Source organism: Gavia stellata, chromosome 20, assembly GCF_030936135.1.
Source record: "Gavia stellata isolate bGavSte3 chromosome 20, bGavSte3.hap2, whole genome shotgun sequence".
Taxonomy (NCBI): domain Eukaryota; kingdom Metazoa; phylum Chordata; class Aves; order Gaviiformes; family Gaviidae; genus Gavia; species Gavia stellata.
In genome coordinates, this window is record NC_082613.1 from 15,944,721 (window position 1) to 15,972,628 (window position 27,908).

Below are 27,908 nucleotides of genomic sequence, written 5' to 3' on the forward strand. Positions count from 1 at the left end.
TATCATCATACCAAACCTTCCATTTTCTTTCATCCAGAGAGAGAGGTGGCCTGCTGTATAATGTTGCTCTCTACAATTACCTGAAAGAGGGTTGCAGAGAGGTGGGTGTTGGTCTCTTCTCCCAAGCGACAAGCGACAGGACAAGAGGAAATGGCCTCAAGTTGCACCAGGGCAGGTTCAGGCTGGATATTAGGAAAAATGTCTTTCCTGAGAGAGCGGTGAAGCACTGGAACAGGCTGCCCAGGGAGGTGGTGGAGTCACCATCCCTGGAGGTGTTCAAGGAAGGTGTGGACGTGGCACTGCGGGACATGGTTTAGTGGGCATGGTGGGGTTGGCTGATGGTTGGACTTGATGATCTTACAGGTCTTTTCCAACCTTAGTGATTCTGTGAAGAGGACAGCAGCAAGAGAGGTCTTCCATGACATATATGGGGATAAATATGTGTGGGCAGAGGGGAAGAATGTTTTTCCTGTAAGATTCAGCCCTTCAAATATTTAAATAACATGAGAAGCAGTTTTTCCCAGCTCAAGTATGCTATGCAGGCTGGCCACAGCACTGGCTTTTGCCTTGAGGAAACCCAATGTGGATACATCAAATAGCGTAAGGATCACACAAAAGTAAACAAATTCATGGCAAAACCCAAAGCATCTCACTATACAAAACAAGTCAGGCCACAGTCAGATCTTTAATAAAAGCACTTTGAGTCAGTGACAAATAAGATACAGCAGACATGACAACTCAGAAAAATCAGGTTGGGGGGAGAAGTGTGCTACTGGTGTTTTCAGAGATCAAACAAGGTCCCTAAACCTAACCATCCCCTCAGTGGCTTCTCAGCTGTTCACAACACACTAGAAGGCTGCTAAAAAAAGACGCTCTTGCCTCACCCCTCCTCAAGTTGGTATGTAAGAAGCACAGAAGAGTTTTCATTCTGACCAAAACCAATGGAGTATGTTAACCCAGAAAAGCACTCCAGCCCTAATGTCCAAGTAGGAGATTAAACTGATTTTATAGTAAGGAGACCAAGCAACCTATACTCCTCCACACTTCCTCCAGTTTCACAACACGCACTTCAGCTAGGGCACCTTTGTGAAGCCTGACACTGCCAGCCCCCTAAGAGGATTCATCTAATTTGAGCAGGGCACAGCAGAAAGCATGTCCCTGTAGAAACCGTTCCCCATCTTACTGCTTAGTCTGGTCAAAGAGGCTGGTCAGCCACATGTTCAACAAGAATCTGCATTCTCATTTAGCAATCTAATTTCTCAATAAGGGGAGCAGGACAGAAGGAGCCAATAAAACATGCGTAGGATCCTCTTCACCATGACAATCACTAAGTAACCAATTCTAATTCCAAGAGTCACAGTGATCCTCTTTCACTAAGAAATAAGGCCCTGAAGCTCTGCAACACTGAGAGGAGTATGGCAAAGGGCTTGTTGTCAGAAGTCCAGCACACACAAGAGCTTTGGAAGGTTGTATCCCTGCACTTTGGTCTTTGGGTAGTGCCACCTGCTCAGTATCTGTAGTGGTCTGGCTTGAATGGCCCATCTCTTGATAAGCCTAGGTATTTGGCCTGCTTGTCACTCAGCTTCGTCAGCTTCACACACAGTTTATCCAGATGAGCAGCAGCCACAGCTTCATCCAGCTGGAAAACAAAACATTGAGACAAGAATATTAGTTCCTATTAGTTCAGGAAGTCATGGCCAACAGTGAGAAATGAATACGTGAAAACCAATAGCAGCCCCAAGGAGCACTTAACAGACTGACACAGATGAACAGTCAGACAGCTCTTTTCCTGCCAACATACCTCACCTGCTTGAGCGTAGAGGCATCTGCTTTGAGCACAGAACTGCGTTCAGATGGAAAAGCCCCATGCTTTTCAGAGAGTCAAGTTAAGCTTAAGTGAGACTGAGTATAAAGTTGTCTGTCTCATTTATACATACACATCCATCCAAAAAGTAAAGAACAGAGATCAATCTATTCAGAGATAAGAATATCCAGTTTGGTAGAATGGTAAAGCCCCAGTCATGTTTCCATTACAAAGACACTTGGACATAAGAGACTATCATCTTACAATTTTAAGTTCTAATACCAGGAAAAAAAATGCATCTCCTTTCCCAAGATCCCATCTTAGGGGTATGTATTAAGAAATTCATTCTGGAATCACTAATTCATCAAGAATACTAGTATCTATTGACATTGCCTTCATGAAGAATAAAGCCAAGGTGGGCTGTAGGACATAGGCTCAGAAATGTTGACATACTTTATTCCAGAGGTGTCAGGCAGACATGCAAACTCAAGGGATCAAAAAATGTGTAAAGTTACAAGACAGTTAAGTGCTACAGGAGATAGGTACAGGAGAGTCAGAAAACAAACAGTAAAATGGCAAACCAGCTGCTACGTCAGAGGGAAATGTACAGCCATAAAGGATATTCAAAGATAGAAAGGACATCACTAAGAAGGGATCGGGTGCTGCTGAGTTACAATAGAAGGACAAGTTTGACCACTGTTTGTAATTCCTGCAAAATGCAAGTAATCATCGCTAAGGAAACAGATATAAGGTAAGTCTAAACTCCAGCAGCATGGGAAAGACTGGCAATATTTCCCCCATGCTAGTTAAATCAACGTGAAAGATTGCAATATTTGAAGGGCAATAAATCAACAAAACAATCAAGGGCCAGATCTTCAGCTTGTATGACCCAGCATGTCCTAAATCATTCAATAACTGGTCCTAGATCTCCCACTCAAAGGGAGTGTGGTAACAAGCAACTACTCCGAAGTAATCCCATTGTAATGAACCAGGTGAAAAGCTATGTCTGTACAGAGTATAATTCACTGCAGCTCAACGTGCTCATAGTGGAACTGCCAACATCTCTTGTGAACCAACACCTCTTGTGAACCAACACAACCAAAGATGTACAAGACAAAATTAAAAACATAAGATGAAGTGGTTGAAGAACGTGGAAGTGAACCATGAAAGCTACCAAACACCACATAAGAGTTAGGAAAATCACAGAAGAAAGAAAAGCTAACTGGAAGGACTGTGTGTAGAAGGGAAACAAGTATTTCAGCTTAGTAGACCCTGCAAGAAAAAAAGGAGGGTTAAAAATTGAATGCGTATCTGGTTGACTTATACTGGCATGTGAAGATCTGATAGGTGCATTTCCAGCAACTTTAAGACAAATTACACCCACTTGAAAAGGAGCCCAGTCCCTGCCATTTCCCAGACTGGGTTCTCAAAGTGCAGCAGAAAAGTTGTTTCACAGCTGCTTCAGCCTGGGGACTTTAAGATTTAGATAAAAAGGTACACAAATTTACGTGAAGGTAAGCTGCCATTCTTACCTTAAAATCAGATAGCTGAGCATAAGGACAGACAGATTTAGTGCTCAGAAAATGGACACAACAGTTTGCCTAGATTTCCTGGAACACACATTGGAGAAACGCGTGCATGTTTGTAACAACTGATCAAAGCGATATTCTTGCAAAGAAAGTGCAATGTAAGGTACTCGGTAATTCTTAAATTTTACATTTGGACCTGAAAGCTACTACACAGAACAAGGAAAGATACTAACCAGAAAATTATCAGAGAAAGCTCTTCTGCACACCTTTTGTGGGTTCGACAAGGCAACTGCTTTATTCTTTGAAATTCGCTACAGAGCACAGAGGGCAAGAGCAGCATTTTGTCACAGTATATGAACCTGAAAAGATCACTGCCATATGCTCCACTAACATGCAACTTCATTTGTAAGTAACGGATCTGGGAATTACTTCTCATTTCCAGTGCAAGTATGCTTACTGAAAATTGTTATTCAGGAAGAGGATGAAGCCACATTTTATTAGCAACATTGGACTATCATTTTCAAGAGAATTGTCAACAAAACTTTTCCTTTGAAGATGATTATGTGTCAGCTTGCTGATCAACTCCTACATTGTATTTCTAGTATGCTTTGCTTCATCATTAACGGATGCTTTTGGAAGCTTAAGTCCTTCAGCAAACACTTCATAACTAAGCCCAAACATATACATTTTACTTCCCAAATGAAAAGTATTTTCACATTTAGTCTCACACCTGGCTGCCTTCCAAAGGCAGTGGGATTTAACTCCAGCATCTTTTTCAATGGCCATCTCAAATTCTCAGGCTTGTTTTAGAAAATTAAAACCAGGTTAGTTTTATAAAAGGAATTTGTGAGTTGTGACATGATCCAGATTCTTCCAAGAACAAAGAATGCAGAGATAAGTTTAAAAGGAAACCCGAGGGAATCTGTCATTAATATTTTGTGAAGCTATTAGGACCAGATTGTGATAAGCTCTGCTCAGGTGCAAATGGGACCCAGACTCTATCAGCCACAGTAAAAACGATTCCTAGTTTCACTCCAGCTTCAACTCTGCCCCACTAGACCTGGCTCCTGGATAGGCATGTGAAAGCTTGCTGTGAACGCAGACATTCAGCAGAAGGAACAAGTTAGTTGGGAGAAGCTCCCTGACTACCTTGAGGCAGCACAGGGCTTCCAAACACCGTAGGGAAGAGCCCCAGGTGAAGCAAAGAAGGGACTGGACACTCCTATCGCATGTGACAGACAAGTCCCAGTTCTGCATAACAGGTTAGCCACAAAAACCAGCCCACTGCAGACTCAGCACGACCAAAGCCAAGCATTCACTGAGGGACAGAAGCTCCTTGCAATAACGCAGTAGGAAAATGAACTCAAGCACAAACAAATCTACATGACCACATCTGAAGTTGGCTTCCTTACAAGCTTGCATCTTTGCTATTCTAACTCACCTTCTTTGGCAGGAAATGGACTCCGACAGAGTATTTGTCACTGTTGGTCCACAGCTCTATCTGTGCCAGCACCTGGTTAGTGAAGGAGTTGCTCATAACAAAACTAGGGTGACCCATGGCACAGCCCAAGTTGACCAGTCGGCCCTCTGCCAGCAGTATAATATGACGGCCATTCCTCAGTGTATAGCGATCCACCTGGGTGGGAAAAAGCAAAAGCAGTGCGATGTCAGGGTAAAGAGAGCTTTTTAAATCATGCAAAGCTTGGTGGGCTTTCTTCCCACATCAACAATTCAGCAGTGGGCTTGCAACACAGACTTTGATTACGATTCAGACACCTCTCCCTCAATTCCCAGCCAGTGTTTGCAAAGCCTGCAGCTATTCTGGACTTCGCACAACATGAATCTTAGCATCTGCTTCATATTTAATCGGCTATCCAGTTGTTCTGGTTTTTCCACATGCATGCTGTCTCAGATGGCTGTGGTGGGGAGCATGCTGCTAGCAGTAAAATGCAGTTCTTATATGCCTAATTGTAACAACTGGTGTGGAGAGATGAGGGAACAACTCTGCATGTAACAGTCCAGAGCCTTCGCATCTAACACAGGGGTAAGAGCCAGAGTCCTCAGCCTGGTGAAACTACTCCCCTATAACTCCTCCCACTTCTGGAAGCCAATGCTTTACAGTATAATAATCAGCTGTCCGAGCTTCTGGCGTACCCTCCTTTGCTCTCAGGGGGCCAAAAGACATGGTCCTCCACTCAGACTGATTTCCAAGCTATGCTGGGGACAACAGGACTCTGCACACAGAATCAAGTCTCAGATGGGCTAAGGAGACAGGTCTTCAGCTATCTGAGAGAGTCACACACAATTCAGAATATAATGTCACTTAACATGTGCCTCAACTGTCTGGGCCAGATTGGGCTCTTGCAATGTTGAAGTTAACTCTGCTTCTCCTTTCCATCAGTCACTAGCTCTTCTCTCCCCTGCCTTCACCCCTGTAGAAGGTTACAACATTAAAGCCCAGAATGAAACGCCAATATGGCCTATAAGTTACAAGAATATTCAGTATTCACTGGTATTTATTGCTCATGTCATGTCAAGCACATGGGAGTAGAGCAAACCTTTGGAAAGACTTAAAAGATAATCAACAACCAACTTTGACAAAGGTTAATGCTTTAGACAAGTCCATTTATCTTATGCTGTCATAGCACAGCAACTGTGAAAGACCTAAAAGGGTCACTCCCCACAGCTGTATTTATACTTTTATAAATATCTCAAAAGTTATTTAATACGAAGCAACACACACATCACTTCCAGTTTTATTCTTAAAGCTCTGGCCTGTAAGTTAAAAGCCATGTGGGACGAAGCTTTAATTGTAACAATACCATCTGCTGAAAAAACATCTTTGTGCAGGTCCTTAGCAAAGATGTAGTAAGTAAACCAATAGAAAACATCTTATTAGAACAGGTATTTTGCCTTCAGAGCAGGTCTGTGCCTCCACCTGTCTCCCCCAACTATGCTTCAATCGCAGCACTATTTTCTACTTCTTGGGTTTATATAACAGATTGTTTTCAGCACATCTTATGCAGACAGTAACCACCTCAAATGGAAGCTCTAAATAACCTTCCTAATTTCTCCCATCCAAGAGCAGTAGAGCAAGGTAGGGTTAGAAAGAATGCTCTCCACTGAGCAGCTACAATATTTCTTATGGCTGCTGATTCTCCCTTATGGGCCACCAGTGACAGTGCTCAGTCCACCCAAAAAATACCATATGGGCTCTAAGATTATGGGAGGAACTAATGAAGCAAAGCAGGAAGCAGGCAGAAAGCAGAACACTAAAAACCCTGAGAACAGCTACAATATTATTTATATTAAACATTCTATTTACAGATTAACTGCTCCCTTGTCGTAGTTTAAGTAGCATTTCAGTTTTGAAGTCTGAATAGGGTGGTTTAGGTGTCAAAATATTGTATCCATATAATATCCACACAACTTGCACCTGGACAGCTGCTGGCTTGTGCATAGAATCAGATACCTTCGGCAATCCGCTGACATGACTCATTCAATTCACAGGGTAACGCAGAAAATGTAAATTAATGTCTCTGCACAGAAATAAATACCAAATAGTAGTGGTACCAGCAGAGGCTTAAGTCAGTACTGTGGAAACACATCTCATGGCCAGATAAACAGGCTGATTCATAAGCTCAAGAAATTGCTACAGAAGTAGAATTCAAGTTATCCAAGCATTAAGTTCATCTCCACATTTATACAAATGCCTCCTCCCTTTCCCCATCAGCATTTAGCATGCTCTGGACTTTCTGGCTGCTTCGCACTTCCCTCCACACCATGATATGTGAACAATTTCTTTTCAGAGCCAAAGTTCATTGATCCCACCTGACCTTTCCTTCCGCTCTGGAGTTGAGTGTGTGCTACACATCAGTCTCTAATATCAGAACGCAGCTGAGCAGGACTGCAGCACAAACCCATACTCAAAACAACCTGTCAGCTTTTCAGTAATAAGCCTGCTTCCTCCTTAACTGTACTCAGAAAGCAACAGATAAGTCAGAATGGCACAATAAGACATTTTCCTTTCCCAAGTACTAAACATTTCTCACACCAGCTCACCACTTGTAAACGGAGACCATATGGTACTGAAAACCACCATGCTGGACACCTTCACAATTACTCTGTACCTCTAGCTGAAGTCTAGCAACCCTCAGCTCTGGTATTAATCCTCTGATCAAGAGACAGACGTCTTCTCAGAAGGTTAGAGATTTTTGCTCTTGTACTATATTCCCCTTGCTGCTACAGGCTATAGAGACAAGCTGCCAGATCTTAGTAAAAACTTGAATATTTAGAGAGTTAGTACTTGGTATTCTAAAACATAGAATACCTCACCCAGCACATGTGAAAAAAACATGTTATTCTAAGGATAAGTGCAAGATCTCACACCTTTAACACAGGACTGACCTCCCCTTGAGGCCCCCAAAAGACTGGGGACAAGATGACCACAGATGTGTCCCATTGATGAATCTGAGCAACAAAACTGAGAAACCAGCAATGGCTTAAGTGGCAAACTGATAATCTCCTTCCCACATTTCAGTGCAAGAGCAATGCTACCAGTTATTGTAATAACTCATCACTGCTGCCCTGAGAAAGGTCCCAACACATGCAGATGAACTCCCATGCAGGTGGTGAGGGAGAGAAGCTGCAGGATACTTCCTGGGAGCTTGTTTCTAAACCTAAAGTTAATGCATGCCCTGGAAGAATTAAGCAAATTTCTACTCAATGCCTTTTAATTTGTGTCAAGCATAAAATTTGGGGCTCTAAAGTCACATTTTGCCTCCCAGTCCTGCCTCTTCCCCTTCTGAAACAAGTAAGCTTTTAGGATGTGTATTAGACCACTCCTGCTCAATTGCCCAGCCATCATGGCAATCAGGCACAGGGAATGAAAATGAAGATAATGAAGCTTTTACACAGCAGAACTTGTTCACGTAACACCTGCTCAGCAGGTATCTCCTTACCCTGTCATGCAGGTCTGAAGCCTTTAGGGACAAGAAATCTAAACGGACACAAACGGAGCATAGGGATATACCACTAGCACAGTGTAGCTACATATAGCATTAAATACACCAATTAGAGTCCAACTAGAGAACCAAACTAGTTAACAGTGCTTCAGATTCACTGCTAGAAGTCAACAAAACCCAAGTACTAACCTAAGTCAGGGACCAGCTTTTATTGGGTTTGGCAATGTACACATCTATAGGCCATCCTCACTTCAGTAAACCTTCAAACGTGTGGAATGACCGCGTAAGATCAGATTTACCTCTAGGTACATCCCATCTCCAGCGGTAACCAGTAGATGGGTAAGGAAAAGCATAAGAACAGCCCAAGGGTCAAGTGCTATTCCCCCCAGTAAGTCCTCTCAGCTGCAGCTATCTGTGCATCAAGCTGAGACAGAGGCAGTCCACTCAGGGCTGTCAGAGACACCATTTACGAACTTTAGCTAATGACTTCTAAGCAAGCATACTTGTGGCACCCACAGCATGTTGGACAGCTATTTTCACAGCTTTTGCTCTGTGAGCAGGCATCTCCTTTGCATCACTCTGAACATCCTGCTTGCAGCAGCAGCGGTTTATATAACAGACCAGAGAGGTTCAGGGTAGGAGGTAGGTCTACAGCATTAAACCATGTGGACGACCTTGACCCTAATTCCATCCTTTTGAGAAGGAAATATTCTGTTTTTAACCAGAAACTTGTTACAGTTTTCATACCTTGGATTAAACTGCATCTCATTGCACCTAATACATCTGTGACAGACTGGCTCCTTCAATATAGACTATATAAAGAAAAGGACTACTACCTCTGCAAGAGTGACATGGTTTTTCATATGGACTTTAAGAGCCACACTGAATAGCCATGTGCAGGTAGTTTGTATGTTACCATATTAACATCCAATTTAGCCTTTAACAATGTTTACTTTTTGAGCAGTCCCAGTTTTAGTTTTAAAACCTGAGCTATTGGAAAGCAAGCAGCTAGCTGCAGGCTCCTCTAGGACAAGAGCTGTTGAGCAAAGTCAGCTCCACACTAAGGTCATGGGCAAGAATGGACTTGAATGTTGTGAGAACTTGAGGGTATAACTTCATACCTAGTTGAGCCCATGTAGAATGTCCCAACAGCAAACACAATACTGAAAAGACTCCCACAACTGCTTAGTAAGAGTTTGATGTGGGTGGCCACTACACCAATTTTATGAAAATTGGAAGGGCAGATTGAGATCTACTAAGATATATGCTTGCATGTGGTGTTTTTAAAAAAAGAAAACCTGTCCCAGAATCCTGCTATCAGCAAGCACACTCCCTCTTTAAAAGGTAACTAGAAGTCAGACAAAGCCTGGTTTGCTTTGTGTGATGTTCTCCCTCAATGCTGGTGTTACAGAACAGTTTTGATTTAGTTTAGTTTTGTTTCTCTGCTTTAGGACACACAGCTGAAAAGCTGAAATTTTTAAATACCTATTTTCCTGTGTAGCTACAGCTTGAAGTAAATACATGGTGGGAATGCAAACTGAGCAAGGATAAAACATCTCACCTTGTCTGCCCACGCATAGACTTCTGGTCTACACAGGTTTCTAAAATGAAGCCACTAAGTCTGGAAGAGAAATCTGAGTTTGGCAGAGCTCCAGATAGGCTTTCCTGAGGCTTCAATCTCCGAGAAAAATGCTTTGAAAACAAAAAGCTGTGAATTTTTTTGAACCTTAACAGAATCCCAGAAGACATTCCCTTGAGATTCACTCCAATCCTGACACCCTGAACCAGGACCAAGATTGTTCTGCTGCAGAGCAGTACATAAGCAAGCAGCTTCCTGAAAGGAAATTCAGATCAGCCACCAGGCAATCTATGGACTCCGCTCTTAAGAGGTTTTATACAGTCTCTAAAGGTCTCTTCTGTATTCATCATCTAACTTGCTTTTTGAAACTGAGTTATGGCATAGTTTTCAGCTGGGGGCTATCAAAGAAATCACATTTCCATACCTCCTCACCATACCCCAAACATCAAAGCTGACCTCCTGTGTGGAATGAACCTGATGCAATTAATTGTCCACACAACCATCACGAAGGGGTAGGCTCCTGTTTGTCAAGGAAGTAGGAACACATGGAGAAAGATGTATCTATACCAGGCGCCTCTCACCAGAGACCACGCTGTGGACTCGGGCACCGGCTGGAATTGCTTTAATACCAACACAAGAATATGACATGCAGCTTGTTCCAGGTTAATCGTGGAAGAGCAGAGCAGAATCTCTATTCTGATCAGCCCAGAGCAACACTGGTTTCCAAGAAAGCAAGAAACACAAAGTACCTGAAGAGAAATATCCCCCATTCTGGAACAGACACTGAGTAGATATTGCTTCTTCCTAGCAGGAGAGCTTGTACAAGGACTGTCTCACCTGAGGTTTAACATTCACCGCCTCTACTGCATTTTCATTCAGCCACTTTGCATCAACTTCCACATCAAAATGGCCAATATTACACACTATGGCATCATCCTTCATCTGTTCAAAGTGCCTGCAAAAAAGTTGTATCAAAAGTTAATGCACAAAAAATTTTTCTTCAGTGCCAGAAGATGCTCTGGTCCATAGCTCTGCTCAAGGAGAAGCGAGAAGTGCCTGGCTCACTGACTGCATTTGACTCTTACAAGATGTGTGGGTCTGGTAATCTTCCAGGCACGTGAAGTCTACTGGAAAGAACTCTCAAGTTTCTAGGGAACGACACTTCCCAAGAATATAAGAGGTTATTGGAGAGAAAATATTTTCCCAGTATGGAAAGTAAAACTATTTTGTTCAATTGGTCAAAACTGAGATACCTGCACTTATTCTTTCCTACACAGAAGAAATGGTTTTCTTCATGACTTTAAAGTTTCCAGTGGTTTTACATCTCTAGAGACTAATAGCCTTATCTCCTCCCACTTAATCTGATATTCCACTACAATATGTACAATCATAATGGCAAAGAAAGGAATGAATTTATGTAGAGTGGAGGGGCTATAAATTGAAATCTAAGAAGCGAGAACAAAAAACCTGCAGAGTAGTTTATTGAGAACAGGCTGGTTGTTTCAAGACTGCTATGCATACTCACAGATGGAATCACTTTCAGCCTTTACTTTTCAACCTTTGCCCACCTCCTCTTCTGTTCACATTTATCTGCCCTAACACAGAATTTAGCCCTGATGCTCTCATTCTCCAGAAGTCTATCTACCCCTCCACACCTTTTGTTTCTCTACCATTATATGCTGTAAGGCAAGAACAATTGCAACGTGGCAGCATCCAACATGACTGAAAGACCAAAGCCCCAATTTCTCACCAAACTGATGCCAAATTCTGATGTCCAGAAATGAGACTGTGCGCTAACCCTCACCATACTGCTGACAAGTTATGATTGTATTTTAAAAAAATTCTAACTGTACAGGTATGCTTTCACTAAAGCAAGTGGCTAGACCATACCTGCCCTGAACAATGTCAGTGCAGCCGGTGGTGGTAACAAAGATATTGCCTTCTTTGCAGGCCTCCTCCATGGTTGTAACTTCATAACCTGAAAAGAGAAAAAGTTATTCCTCTACTCATCCACCAGCACATACTAAAAAATGGGCTACAATATTACAAGCAGAAAAGTACAGAGAAAGAATGAGTAAGAGAAGTCTGTGCCAACACCTGACCTACGAAGGATGCAAGGTGGTGGGCATACTTGTCTTACTAAATACCAACGTAGCACAAAAATACCTATCCCTCACCTGTTTCCAACCTGTAGATTTACACCTTCAGTGTCTTATGTCCATAGGTGTAGTACGTGGCACAGCACTCAGACTGGATTCAGGGGGTCAAGTTTGGAAAGGAAAGTGCACCCACAACACCTGCAGGTTCTAGTCAGGTATGAACAGAAATGCGATAACCAGTACTAAGAAGCATAGTCCCGTGAGGCACCCACAGAAGAGAAGGAGCACAGCTTCCAAAGCATGCCATGAGCATAGCTGGAAAGGCAGAGTGCATGGCATTGCCCTCCAAAAACACCTACTGAAGGTAGGGCCTGGCGTTTTACTATGGAGATATTCCAGTGAAGTCTTAACCCACACCGGAGGTTAGCGTTGCACAACTTGAAGATACCGAACCCATTCAAAACTAGGCTTAGAGCACTATGAAGTGGGGGCCTTACCCCACTATGGTCTCTACATCCTTGACTCCAAACACATCTTCAAGGCCTATACTAATAAACTCCCTCCCTAACTGTAAGGAAAGAATTCCTACAGTTAAACTGGAGTCACCTCTACCTCAACAGGGACAGGGCTGAAACCCACTGAAACTTTCTTGGCCAACTATCATTTATTGCTCTACAGCGACATACAGAGACCCCCATCAGATACATTAATTTCTGCATCTCCTTCAGTTCTCACCTTCCATGGCTGCCTGCAGTGCGTTGATGGGATCGATTTCTGTGATGATGACTCTGGCTCCAAAGCTCCGCAGGGCCTGAGCACAGCCTTTGCCCACATCACCGTAACCTGCCACAACTGCTACTTTTCCAGCAATCATGACATCTGTAGCACGTTTGATGCCATCAATGAGGGACTCTCTGCAACCATAAAGGTTATCAAACTTGCTCTGAGGAAGAAAAAGGAGCAGTGTCAGAACAGATGAAAGTCACTCAAGTAAAAATTCCTTAGAGAAGCAAAATGGACTTATACGGAAGTACTACAAAGGCTGACAGTCAGCTAAATGCTTTAACCACAGTGAGGGAGGGTAAGATGATAACCTGGTTTGATGTTTTTACTTATCCAGTTTCAATCTATATAGTTATACCAGATACAGGCTTCAGCACACCCCTGGTGAGAAGTATTTCATAAATATTGTGTGTCTACTGACAAGAGCTTGGACACGTTAAAAGCTTGTTAGAGGTAACCCGAATTTATCAAGAAAAAGCACAAACAATTCTTGCGTACAGAGGTAGGTCTGAGTTCCTTAACCGGACGTTCACCAGTTCTCTGCTGCTGTTTATCAGACAACGAACTGAACCAAGTGCCACAGGTAGGCAAAAAACACCAGCAGAGTATCTGGCCAATTGGTTAGCACATATTCTTGTCTTTGCAAGATACATGCGCCCTGCAGAAGCAGCAAGTTGCCCCTGTCAGCCATGAGAAATTGGTTCCTGCAGCCCAGGAAGATCAAAATTGCATCTTGCCCCAGGAACAGTTACAGTGACACTGCCAGACATCACCACTGCTCAGATGTAGAAAAATCCAGCAAGTAGCCATTCACAATACCGGTCACCACAACCAAGAAGCCCTGGATTGCATCTCCTAATGCCTCATCGCACAACATCCTCCCGCTGTAACATCGGCACATGAGCTTAACAGCCAGACCTCCAAATCAGAACTCCCCTGCTAAGTCAGGTGGCAAATAGTATTCCACTTAAACATCTTCCTAAACTCAGAAACACATATTGCTGTACTGATTTTTGTAGTGCTCCTCCTTTTTCTCCTTGGGCCCCTTGTTTTGACCAGGAGGATGGGGTGTATAAACAGATTTGATTATCTGAAGAGTTACAGAAGCCAAGAATTTTTTAAAATCTGGCTACCAAAGCTGTGCTATGCTTCCCAAGGCAGGGGTATAAAGAATTCGCCATTCACAGCAAAATTCTGGTCTCAAAACCCTGCCCCATGCCTTCTACAGCCTTAGGTCACTAATCATTCTTGCTTTCACTTAACACAGGTAGTGCTCTGTCTGCTATAAACAATCTTAAGACTGCATACCTAGATGTGAGTAGGGGCACTGATCTTTCAGATGGGACCTACCCTGCAGCTATGGCTGGTGCCATCTAGCATGTGCAAGACGATGTTAGTTTGATTTTCAGTCTACAGCTTACAACTGTAAAATTTTTATAATAACAAAATGCAAAGTCCATGTATAAAAATGGTGCACCTATGACTCCAATGCATTATCTGAGCAAGTTATGAGGTATCGTGGCGTTACGGCTCCCAGCCTCAGAAGCTGGCTGAGGATAATGTGTGAGAAGTTACACTTCAGATCCAGAAGTTCCTGACTCAGTGCCTATAAGTCTTATCACAGGCACATTTGCCATTAGTATTTCAGAAAGTTTGTGTACCAATCCTTCAAATTCCAAAGCTAGTGCCAGTTGCTAATCCTCTTTTCTAGTCCTCCAGCAGATTGTACTTGCAGTATAAGCCTTCTTATGGAAGAAAACAGCATGGTCAGATTTGATCCCTCATCACCAAATCCCCGAACTGCAATCAAAGCCTTCCAGGTGCCTGTGCATTCCCATGCAGGCAAGGTAGCAGAGTGCCAGATGCAGACATCTGTCCCACCCAAAAATACATTTGAGTGGCAGAAAGGAAGAATAGAACAGGATGCTGCCTGCGTTCTCTCTCCAAATACCAGTATAGGAACCTGGCACCAAGTGAAAATATCAAACTGGGAGAGCAGAATTTGTCAGCTCAGTTGCATGTCTTCCTGGAGATTTGTAACTGTGGTTAGTACAAATCTTTTCCTACATTAATACCAAACAGTACTTGAAAATAAGCACTTGTTTGGCACTAGAATAAAGTAAGCTCAACCCAAATCCACTCAAGAGGCTTTTTTTAGAAACATCTGAATTTCCAAATCTACCAAACAGTATTAACAGTTATTATGCAGGAGGCACAAATCTAGGTAAAAAGGATGCAGAGAAACATGCTGCTTCTAAGACCAACTGGATTCCAGCCCACTAGCTAAGAAATAAAAATGCCAGATGCATCTTTGTGAGCAGAAAGGAGATACTCTTCAGATAGTAAACTGCAGAGAAAGCAGTCCAAACAAACAGTGAGAACTGCCATGCCCAATAGGATAATGTTAGTATGCTAACTTGAAAAAGATTTAGCAACTAGATTTAAAAACCATCTAGATGCATAAACCTTAAGTACGCCTGAAATTCCCACTATAATTCATCTGCATCCAAAAGCACCCTTTAAACACCATTCCCCCTCATCCCTCAATTCACCAGGATTTGTTTCAGGAAGCAGTAATATAGCTAAGCAAGGAATAAATACCTCCCGCCTTATCCTTTGCAACTGCTGCTCACAGAAATACCTTGTCAGATCAACCGGCCTTCACCAGCCACAAGCTCATGTAGGTCACACTCTTTTTCAGCTGGTACCTACCACCTACCTGTGGGCTTTAAGCTACTCAGAGTGAGGACGTACCCCTTGCCACAGAAACTGACTGTATCCCAGGAGCCATGATTTCCAAAGGTGTTTTTGCAATATTAGAATGCAGAAGAATGCATGTCCTTACATACAAAAAAAGCCCCTGAAGTTCTGAAACCAGGATATTTACAACAGCATGTCCCATTAGAGACATTATGGGCTCACTCCAAGGACATGGTGAAAACCTCTTCCGTACCAGGTCAAGAATAGCTCAGCAAGAGAAGGAATACTTGCATGGGAATGACAACATCCCAACACCAAACTGGTCAGACAGCAGAACATAGCAGAAGCGCTCTAGCTGCATTACCTTGGTGACAGAGTCATTAACATTGATAGCTGGCACTTTCAGGGTCCCGTTGGCCTTCATCTTGTACAGGTTATGAACTCCAGTGGTTGTCTCTTCTGAAATACCTCTAATTCCTGTGGGGAAAGTAAAAGGCTTCACCTTAGTTGGAGTTAACGCTGCTGCAAACCAACACATCCAGGTGCTGGGCGCATCCTCCAGAGCCCTAAGTTAAACAAACCCTTTGCAGGAAGCAGGGAAGAGATGAGAACCCCCAGTTGGATCCTCAGCAGTAGATTTGGATCCTCAAACAGCTCCCTAGCAAGTACCTGCACCCTCTGGGCACCCAGGGGAGCTGTGCCTCCCGGGCATGGCTCCCTAGCAGGCTACAGGAGCATGGCTTCTGGGAGAAGGCAGGCAGGTGCTTTGCCCTGACCCTTTGGGTTTCATCTGCCCGGCTGGAACAAGAGCCGCGGCAACAGCCACCGGGAACGCAGGGGTTCACGTCACCCCCCCAGCAAGGGGGGGGGCAGGCAAAAGGAAGTAAAGGGGATTCCCAAATTTGTACCAGTGCTCAATTAAGTGAGAAAGACTAAAGCTTGTTAAAGTCACCTTCAAAGTTCACGGCTTAAGCCCTCGGGAAGCGCAGCTCGCTGCATTTCCCCCAGCCCGCATCTGGGAGACACATGCCCCCGGCCCGAGGTCTTCCCACTTCCAAACGGGGGGACCCGCAGCGGCCCCCCCACCCCACCCCCCACCGCGCTCCGCGGCGCAACACCGCCCCCTAGCGCCGCCCCCAGCCGCGTCCACCCTCCCCGCCGGGGACCCCCCCAGTCACGCTCCACGCGGGGAGATGCGACCACAACCCCTCATCCGAACTCCTCCAGCCCGGTTAGCAGCACGCGGATGCTGATTCTGGTTCCAACCCATCCCTACAGCTTAAAAAAAAAAAAGCTGCGAACTGATCTAAGCCTACGCGAGCCACAGAAGCCAAGAACACGGACAACTTTGGTTTTAGGCTCCGAGTGCAACTCAAAGCGGTCTTCAAACCGGAATTTGTACAGATGTCTCAGTGGAGCCTAAGACAGACAGCCATTAAACCTCCCTATCGCTTCCCAGACCACCAGGCAGAAGCACCGGCACGCTGTGTCACACGAAGGAAGTGAGACAAGCAACACTAGAAGGAAATAGAGCTTGATGAGACCGATTTGTCCCCACGGAGGTCTGTCTCATCGCAGACCTCACACAGAGCCATCAGTAACTACACTCCCCACATGGTTACCTGCAGAGAGAACAAGTTCAGCCTTCAGCATATTTAGGGCTTGCTTGGAGGGGACAGGACAGTTTAAAGAACATTGCCTGGTGCACAGCGAAATATAGGATCTGTAGTAAGTCTCCTAAAAGTATCCATTTTCCGGTGCAACTGCCTAGATCAATTACAACCATCCCCTTGTGAAGGACATTTGTGGGAGGTCATGGCAGAAACCTCCAGTTCAAACCTACCCTCTCTCTCTTCTGGTCTATCTGGCAACTAGGAGACACACTCGTCATCCTTCACAAGCTCTCCAGGCTGACATTTCTAAGCTTAGCAGATCGCCTCTAAAATCCCACTAAGCGAACCTCACATCATGCACACCAGCGGCTTCCCCTCCCTGAAGGCCACCTGCCTGCTGCCCCAGGTGACATTAATAGCTGCTCTAAACTGCTTTGCAACTCTGCTAAAAGAGGTGCTGCCTACACCTCTCAATTTTGACTGGAGAACAGTGAAGGAAGGGCCTACGGCAAGGAAAAGGTTGAATTAGATTGAAAAATCCTTGTTAAACACTCAGACCTGCTTCACTCCCCCATATTTCTTAGCTGATCAGTGAACAAGTCTGTATCAATGGAACACGATCCAATCTTCTCCATCCTTTCCCAACAGTAGTCTTCCGCACAGATGCCAGAGACCTTGCTTGCACCAGTTCAGATGACTTTCTTTGTTCAGGTCTAGTATTCCCCCTCCTACCTTTATTTATCTTGGGTTTAGTTAGTAGAATAAGCCAATAGCACAAAGGCCATTCTCCCCCCTAACAGGGGTCACAATAAGGAAGAGGGGAAGCTTGCTGAGCATTTCCACACAGCTATTTAACACATCTCCCAGTTGAAGTAGACTTGAATGAGCCCTACTTTCACCTGTTAGTTGCACACCAGGACTGAAATAACTTCTATTGAAACGAGAAGCAGCTGAAGCATGGAACACAGACAGTTCCCTTTGAAATTAGCCCAGAAAACTCGTCCAGTCTTTAAATGGCAAATGGCACTTTCAGATGCTGCGTGCCAAAATGTTTCCTGCGCTCATGATCCAGTCTTTCCACACACTGTGCGTGCTCTGCTAATGTTACTCTTGTCCCACCTCTCCCCCAGAGGTCAAATATCACCACAAGCCCCTAGGATGTATTAGCCTCTATTACCTTCAAGATAGAAAAATTAAAAAGGACACTACACAGCTTCATTTAAGCAGTCTTTGTAGCAAAGGGCTAAGAGCAGAGCTCAGTTAAATGAGATCAAAACTCTACTCGGTGGGTCCCATTCTGGAATTTTTGCTGTTTCCAAGGAGCAATGGACTGGAAGGTAAAACAGATCAAGTTCTGTCACCCTCCACAGAGATCAGTCTTAATTAGTTTACTGAACTGCAGCAAGGAGACTTTTCAACTACACTCAATGCAGATAGCACACACATTTTGGCAAGGGAAATTTTGACAGGCACGGCATCCTGTCCAGACTCTTTAAAAAACCCAGTGGAAGAGCCATTCCTATGAATTTAGGAAGCAATCCCAGGCGCTAGGGATGGTTTTTTATACATTGCAGACTAGACATGGATGCCAAAACAGGAGATGGTTCAACAGCCATTTCCCTACTGCACTGTACTGTGCCAGTCCCTTCCACACCAGGAGCACAAGACAAGAGGGAGCAAAGGGCTGGAGGGGAGAAAGAAGCAGACAGCAGGAGGGCTGGAAGTGTGAAAGGAGCTCAGCACAGGACCCCCAAGAACAGGGACACCAACTGAGGTGTTGCATGGCAAGGAAACAACCCTGCAAAACAAAAGAGCATGAACATGGAAAATGCATTTTTTTGGCCTCTGACAATGCCAGGAAGACAGGGAGGCATGATCAATTGTGGTATTCCTTGGCATCAAATGGCAGGGAAGCAAGAGGTCATGAACATCAGACAGAGGCAATCCAGGAGGCAAGATACCTTTGGTGGAAGAGAGGGGATCCCAGCATGCTGAGCAGACACCAATGAAAACCTCTCATGACAGTTTAAATAACACAAAGATGGTGACTGTTGGATTACTAATGACATCAGGTTGAAGATGAAGGAGAAAGTGTGGCCTGTCACACAGAAGTAGTTTCCTCTCTGCATGGATGGGGAGCAGCCCCAGCCTCCTGCCCTCACACAGCCCTATCCACGGCCTGCCGCCTTCAGATTTTTTCCCCCATAGCTTCCTCTTAAAGCAGTGCGAGAGTCAGAGGAGAGCTGATCCACCAGGCTTCTACAGCAGCCTCACCTCTACAGACCAAGAATGAACATCAGCATATCCCACTGTATCAGTTTAGTTTCCACTCCATATCACCCTCCAATTTTCCTTGCAACCCAGATAAACATGGCCTTTAGCAACACTGGGAAGCTGTGGCTTGCAGCAGCACAGATGATGGACACAGGCAGAGCTACGGAGAATCTGTCATACTTGCCAGGCACACATCAGCCTGCTACTGCAGGTCACGCCAAACTCCCTTCAGATAAATCTTTTTACATAAACATGTGCTCACAGCACCACACTGATCTGTTTTCAGTTTTACTAACTTACACTGAAGGTAGTAAGTCAACAAAGCAAGAGTCCCAACCCTGACTCCATCGGCATCTTCACCAACATGAACTGGATGAGTTAATGCCCTGTAGTTTATATAAGGTAGAAAACTGTTCCCTTTCCACAAAAGGCTACAGGTTGTCATGACTTCTTCCAGACATGCACTGAGAAGATGGGGAAGAACAAGCATTATGTTAAAAATATTAATTGCAAGCAAACATTAAGCAATTCTAAACCACAGCCCACTTCCAGGGAGCTTTTGGCAAGTCAGTAGTACCACTTGTCATTCTCAGGTAATGGGCACTGTGAAGGATGGGCAGAAGGACAGGTCACCGTAGCTTATATACTACAGAGCAGAGACAGGAACAGCTCCTGCAGGTAAGAGATTCTGGTCTTTGACTGGAAGATTCTGGTCTTGGACTGTAAGCAATTTTCATAGACTCATTCACAGCCTGTTTGCACATGCCTGTCCCTCCTCCCCCAGCCCTTTTACACAAGCAGGGAATTCCCACAGAAACAGACTGCCCAAACAGCCTCCCAAGCAGAACTCTTCCTGACAAAACAAAATACAAGTCACCTTTCAAGAGCTGTGGGTATTTGGTATGAACTAGGTTGGTAAGATCTCCACCATCATCCAAAATCATGTTGAGGGGCTGCCCATCCTTGAAGTACAGGGTCTGCTCAATGCACCACAAATATTCCTCGTCGGTCTCCCCTTTCCAGGCAAACACTACATGGGGACAAACACACACAATTAGCCAGTTTCTTACTCAGCACGTGGTAAAGCAGCCAAAGGAAGATTTCATCAGCAGCTCTCAGTAGCAGAGCCAACAGACAGATGATCATCTGTGCCTGCAGGCCAGAAAAGATATTTGCATTGAAAAAAAAGATCTCAGAATGAGCAGAAGTGCAATCACTTTGCCTTCTGTTCCAGGCCACCAGCTTGGTCAAAATTTTGAGACTTCACTGCTCTCATTCTTCTTCTTCCATGTTAAAAGGGAAAAGGCAAAGCAAACTAAAGCAGACCCACATCTACAACACCCCACTTGCTCCTCTAATACACCCTACGTTACCAGGAGTTAGAAAGGGACACTGGATATATAGATACAGACAAATGAAAATACAATTACAGCATTTGCTAGCACAGCAGAAAAGAGGGACTAGACTTTAGCACAAGCTAAGCACCAGGCTACAAACTCTTCAGCAACTTTGAGTTTAAATTCTAGTCTCTAGCACAGCACTAAAATCCAAGCTGCCATGCCTTGTCTGCTCTTATTAGGGCCTATTTCTGTATCAGTACATCTACCACCAGCAACGTGCTGCAACCACTAGCATGTTGTATTTAGCAGTATTTTTGCCTTTCCAGGCATTTGTACTGGCTTCATGATATACTTGAGCCTCAGTGGTACTCAGCCATTCAAACATATACTAGGCACATGATTTACATATCCCAACATTTGGCTCAACTGTCATGTTTTCACTGCTTACATAGAAAACTAACTCTTGAGCCACGAAAAGCCAATCATGTAACTACCCCTTCTGAAAAACTGTGCATCAGTATCTCATACCATATCCAGCATTCCTCCAAGGTCTCATAAATTCAGTATGTGAAGTGCAATATTAACAAAAAGAGCAAGTTCCACAAAACAAGGATACCAAGGGCAGAGGTCAAAAACTTAGACAAACACTCCGCCTGTAAACTGTTCCTCAGTTGAGTTTTGGATGTTAAAAGCAGTGAGGAAGATGATATCCTAACATCAGATCTAGAGAGTCCCATCTGGTCCTTTGATATCACATGCCAGAGACAGGCAGAGGAGGTGATGCCTGCAGCTAGTAATGCCAAAGGACCTGATGAAAGGACCACTTTCTTCTCTTAGAATGGACCACAGCTGGGGAGAAACTTGTGGCAATAGCTAATTATAACAGAAATGAAAGACACCTCCCAAAGCAAAGAACCAGGCTGCCAGAAATTGGATTTTGCCTCTGCCAGCATCTGGGCTCAGGCCATGCAGCTCCCAGCACAGAGCCGTGAGGACTGTACGTCCTTAAGCTGAGTAACACAGCAGACAGCTTAATGTATTCATACTGATCCACAAGGAATTGCTTTTTATTGGAAGGTGACAATAACAAAACAGCAGCATCCTGATAAACCGCTTCAGGGATATTAGGCAGCAACAAAGCTGGCCTAGCTCTAGCCTTAAAATATCTTGAGTATCGACCCTGTCACTGTAACAGGGCACACTGCAGTTCACATCCCTTCCCCAACCCTTATTTAGCACCAAGATTGCTGGAAAGCACCAAACACCTCCATACCAATCCATTTAATTACCCAGCCCATTCAATCATCTTAATGACCAAGCTTAAAACAGGTAACATACAGCCAGGCTCTTTCATAGCCTAACACCAGCCATTGTCAGGAGTGCTACGCATACTCTGATGCAATGCCGCTTGAATCAGATGTCCTGTTTTGTAACAATCACTGCTTTTGATGGGCTATTTCTATCCTGAAGCTTGTTCAGAAGAGCTTAATTCGTACACAGTTTGATTTAGCTAGAACAGGCAGTACACCCCAACTCAGCCAAATGAGAACATGGAAAACTTACCAGGGATACCAGCTTTTGCAATAGCAGCTGCAGCGTGGTCCTGAGTGGAGAAAATGTTGCAGCTTGACCATTGTACCTGGAAAACAACCCAAGTTTTGTTTGCTGAACAAAGTTCTGAGATATCAGGCACTCTCTTCCAGACACAGGAGTTGAAAAGTGAGCAAGAATAGAAAGGCATATTAGTGCAGATTCCTGCCTTTCTCAGTAGCTCTGCAAATTTAGGGTTAAAGCTAAGTATCTGACTAGTCCAGGGAAAATAATGTCACTTTGGGAGAGAATATAACTGAGCTTTAGCTGTGCCACATATTCAGCCATCTCCTTACTCGCAAGAGTTTCTGCCAGACAGCCAGAGTATACACTCAGCTATAGATCTTCAGGAAATGCACAGTAGGGTGGGTTTAGAAAGTTTTGGTCAATAAAGTTCAGATTTTCAGAACAGCCACATAGTGAGCATCCACGGAGGGATATGGACATGCAGCAACACACCTGGCTGGCACTCAGAAGAGTCAGAAATGCAGCTAAAATGCTACACTCAATCAACAAGTCTTCTCCAACATTATGCTCACCCAACTCCCACTCTGTGCTCCAGTCATGGACGCTTCTCCAGCTGAGCTACACGCTTTCCCCACAGATCTCATAACTAGGCTCAGGCACCTAGAAAAGCAACAGCACGTTGCTGAGTTGCATTGAAAAGTATCTGCACACCTACTGCAGCTCCCCAGCGGGCACAGAAACCACTACACCCCAGAGCCGCACACGAGTTTTCACTCTGCTCCCTACAGGGCTGACTGGCAGGTATTTGCATGTTTATTTGTAATAGACCTTGAGGAGAGAGGGCAATAAGGCATAATCCTTCAGCCTGTTTTCAGTTACTCATCCCATTTTATCAGGAATTGACACTTCAAAGTAAGGGCCGCAGTACGAAGCACCTCATCTCAGCCTACACAACCAACACTTAGTGAAAACACACCTGGAAAGAGCACAGAAAAACTGAATTCATGACCTTAAACACTGCACTTCCTCACCTGGGTTTTTCTAAGCTCTCTCTGTATCAGTATAGATGACATCAGGAAGTGTCATGAAATTTAAAGTATACAGAATACCTATATATTGTTTACACTTCAAGTACTTGATAACAAGACATAGGCCACTTCAACACTGCATCCTCAGATCTGTAACACCAGTTTGTGATAATGGCATAAACCCTAGAATAACTGGCACACCTGGTGGGCTCAGAGCCTAATATTTACATCACTGATTATGAAGAGGATGCATTTTTATTACAATTTTAGAATTTATACTCTGTGCCTTGGAGTATTTATTCTATTTTTTTAGCCTAGCCAAAAAAGGGATACCAAGATTACTATGCTGCAGTGAGCTACATCCTTTTATGTAGGGTATGGTTTCATCAGAGTTTCACTCCTCCCTCCCAGGCACCAAAGTTTTGGCTGAACAGATCAACCAGGGCTGAACCCAAACTCAAGTCAAAGTCTAAACTAACACGTAGGTATCAGGACAAGGAAGGAGCTAATACGACAGCACACATATTAAAGGCACAACCATAACTTATGCTTAGAGGAACCAAATCTCTGCAGGTACCTCCCTGAATGACTTGGATGAATGACTTGTCAAGGGAGGTTATCCTCCCCTTCTACTCTGCCCTGGTGAGGCCGAATCTGGAGGTCTGTGTCCAGTTCTGGGCTCCCCGATTCAAGAAGGACAGGGAACTGCTGGAGGGGGTACAGCAAAGGGCTACAAAGATGATTAGGGGACTGGAACATCTCTCTTATGAGGAAAGGCTGAGGGACTCAGGTCTTTTTAGTCTGGAGAAGAGAAGACTGAGGGGGGATCTTATTAATGCTTATAAATACTTAAGGGGTGGGTGCCAGGAGGATGGGGCCAGTCTTTTTTCAGTGGGGCCCAGTGACAGGATGAGAGGTAATGGGCACAAACTTGGTCATAGGAAGCTCCATCTAAACATGAGAAGGAACTTCTTTACTTTGAGGGTGGCAGAGCACTGGAAGAAGCTGCCCAGAGAGGTTGTGGGGTCTCCTTCTCCGGAGATATTCACAACTCGCGTGGACGCATTCCTGTGCAACCTGCTCCAGGTGAACCTGCTCTGGTGGGGGGGTTGGACTAGGTGATCTCCAGAGGTCCCTTCCAACCCCTGTCATTCTGTGATTCTGTAATCCCATACAACACTGATTTGGGGTTGTGCTCAGACTAAAGCAGCTTGGCAATGTTTAAGTAAAGCACAAAGCTGCTGCTGCCTAGGCCAGCCATACTGGGACACAGCAACCAACAGGAGCAGCAAGGAGCTTCCCAAATTTCAGCGGCTACTGCCTTCCTTTAAATCCTGTGGAGGGACAAGAGTTTCATACACAGAGTAGCTGGAAGAAAGCCGGGACCGTACCTCCGCATCAAAGCTCTCTTTCAGCACTGCACCATCTGCAACTGTGGAACAGTTCTGAACAGGCTGAAGAACACCTGCACAACAGCACGTACCTTGCCCAGGCTAACCTGGCATGCTGTCTAGAACTACCCCCTTCACTTTTTGAGAAAATGCCTTAGCTGCTACAGAGAGAGAGCTTCCCCTTCTTCCAGTGCCTTTTGATCAGCACGACACTGTTCAACTCTTATAGCCATTCCCAGGGAGGGATCCCATATAGGACACCTCTGGGCAGCCTGAGTTCAGGCAGCTAAACTTCAGGAAGAAGGAATTTCAGATCACGTACGTACTTAACATAATCCATCATCAAGTTCCAGTTAGCTCCCCGCTCAGTACGCAAGCTATGTGGATTGTGCTCAGGTGCCTGGCTCTCCTCGTGCCCTGTACAGTGAGCACTCAGTCGTGATGTCTGGACTTCGCTCAGCAAGCCAGGAAGAGGACGTAATGCAGTAAATGGCTTATAAGTATCTCAGTCTTTAATATGGACCATGGTCACAAAGTCAGTGGAGTCCCCAGCCCTCGATCACTGAACCACACTGCCTCCCTGTTGTTTTCCTGCACAGCTCAAGGGCCAGCATGAGTTCTCAGAAAGCTTCATTAGTTTTTGCTGACTTTACCAGGGCACAGTGTGGTTCTTAATACAGGCTAATCTGTGCTGGAGGCAGTCAGTAGAGTTTCAGCTTTACCAGCAACAGCACTGCATGCCCGAGCACAACACAATTGCGTGGGAGCAGCTTTTGGCACTGCTGCTCGGGGTGCTGTACACACAGCTGACGGAGCTGCTGAAGCCAGCGACCCAGCCCACAACGGGCACTCTTCATGAGATGCAGCTTGTCCAGAGGGAAGACACATACCACATTCCAGAGGTGCATGCAGTACAGGTGGCAAGCTTTTTGCTTAAGGAGAGAAGACATAATCCATCCACCTGGAGATTGCAGCACAGTCACTTTCAAGAAGTACAAACATTTGCCAGGATCCCCTAAGGTAGTAATATAAGCAGAAGCCCCAGGCAGAGCATTACCTAAGAGCACACCAAAGGAGAAACTCTGAGACACTTTACCTCAGCTCCCAGCTCTATAAGGGTCTCTATGAGAACTGCCGTCTGCACGGTCATATGAAGGCAACCGGCAATACGTGCACCTTTCAGCGGCTTTGATGCAGCATACATCTCCCGCATCTTCATCAGCCCTGGCATCTCATTCTCTGCAATCTCAATGGCCTTGCGACCCCAGTCTGCAAGGCTGATGTCAGCTGCAAGAGGAGGACATGTGTCAGAGTTTAAATAGCTGAGACCTTGGTATCCGTTCACACACTTGTGGATAAGCATTGGCTGCAACAGCTGAACACCCAGCAACAGCTGGGAGACAGAGTTGGGGGAAAAAACAGGCCCTATTCCAGTTACTCCCTGCTTTTTTGCTATGGTACAGAGGCTTTCAAACAAGTTTAGACCAAACCTAACAGCCCCTCTGAGAAAAAGTGTGCTCCTGTATAAGCATATTAACCAACTGTGATCTAGCATGCACATATCCTGAGGCCTCTTCATTCAGTAAACCCCAGCCTTAAGCTCCTCCTGACAGATACTGCCCAAGGGTCCGACACCTCCTACAGAGATTTACTTCCACAGTATTAAGACTTGCGGGCAGGGGGCTGCCTGTATGGCAATAGCTTCCCCACATGAGAACACCCATAGCACGCTCCCCGCCAAGCGCACCAGGAGCTGAGCCCAGCCCAGCTTCCCTCTTAAGAGCTAAGCTGCAGGGTTCCTACCCCCTTGGAGCCACAAAGATTACTTTCAAGGCACCATAACTACCTTAGTTACCAGTCTGCTTCTGCCTTTGTAAAAAGGATCCATACCAGAAAAGGTCAGCGAAAACTGTACAAGAGACTTCCGACAGGCTAGCTTGGGGTAGAAAATACTGCGCTCACCATGGGTGTCCGACTCCAGCCTTAAAAAGGCGAGGCTCAAACAGCTAATGCCCAGCTGCACCGCTCTGCAGCATCGCCTGGCGCCAAGCGTCCCTCTTAGCTTTCAGAGATTTCAGCAGCTTACCATTTCACTTAAGAACATGGTCAGATACTTTTCTTTCACCTACCTAGGGAACACAGGCCGTTTAAGGGACTCGGGAACACTAGGACCTCTGAGTCAGGCTGCTGTGTTTAATACAGACAAGCTAATTGTATTTTGCTCCAGAATGAAGCCTAGGGGCCACCGAAACTATCGCCTATGCTTTAGCTGACTGGCGCACAGGGTTTACACTGAGTGAGGACTGAAAAAAGCCCAGGCAATGGAAGGACCATGGAAACAACTATATCAAGAGGCAGGGGGGTCTTGAACCTTGCCCCTTTTAAGGGCTCGGTAGTTTTACCAGGGCTGCTTAAAAATATATCCTGGAGTATTTTAGGTTCATAGCCTCCAAGGCAAATTATTTATGAATCTGACTGAGCCTCATAGACTAATCTTCTCTTTCAGCCTAGCCTTCAAAGCACACACAACTCTCTATAAAAATTAGGGGGTTCGTAGAGTTTCAGGTCTACAAAAAGACCCGCCGAAATCTTTAGGGAAACGTGTAACACAGGTCCCAGATTTAAAGATACTTTCACATTCACAGTGTCCCCATCGAAGGGCTTCTGGTGGGCACTCAGAACAGGAGACGGTCTGGGGACGGGCAGCCGGGCTCACCCGCGCCGCGGGCTCCGGGGCAGGAGAGCAGCAAAATCACGGGTGGAAAGCCCACCCGTGCCGCGCTGCGGGACGGGACAGCAGGTTCAGAGAGCTGGAGCAGCCCCCCAAGAGGCCGCCTTCTCCCTTCTCCGCGGGTGTTTCAGCAGCACGGGCGCAAACGCAGCCCTGCCCCACAGCGCGGCGCGGGGTTGCAGGCTTGGATCCCCCGCCCGCCTCGCCGCCCGCGCTCCCCGCAGCTGCCATCTTCCCCCCGCCGCCGCATCCAGCCGCGGCACCGGGGCCGCGGAGCCACCGCTGCGCTTCGCGGGAGGGTCCCCGGCGCGGCCGCGGCCCAGCCCCGCACCCCGCCGCAGCCGAGCAGGCCGGGCCGGGTCGAGTCGGGCCGGGCCCGGCGCACCGTGCTCGCCCCAGCCGCGGGGGAGCCGCCAGAGCCCCGCGGAGGCGGGCCTGGCCCGGGGCTCGCACTCACCCACTTTGTAGGGCAGCCGGTCCGACATGCTGGCGGGGCGCGGGCCGCGGCAGCCGGCA

General features: G+C 45.5%; 1 protein-coding gene across 1 annotated transcript; it reads right to left on the reverse strand.

Moving 5' to 3' along the window:
• Positions 1 to 666: 666 nt before the first annotated feature.
• On the reverse strand, positions 667 to 27,908 carry AHCY (adenosylhomocysteinase). The gene is made up of 10 exons (XM_059827038.1): positions 27,850 to 27,908; positions 25,758 to 25,948; positions 22,249 to 22,324; positions 20,223 to 20,375; positions 15,823 to 15,935; positions 12,711 to 12,918; positions 11,767 to 11,854; positions 10,714 to 10,831; positions 4,775 to 4,969; positions 667 to 1,639 (listed from the first exon to the last, which is right to left on the reverse strand). The coding sequence occupies exons 1-10, from the start codon at positions 27,875 to 27,877 to the stop codon at positions 1,508 to 1,510; spliced, it is 1,302 nt and encodes a 433-aa protein (XP_059683021.1). The 5' UTR covers positions 27,878 to 27,908; the 3' UTR covers positions 667 to 1,507.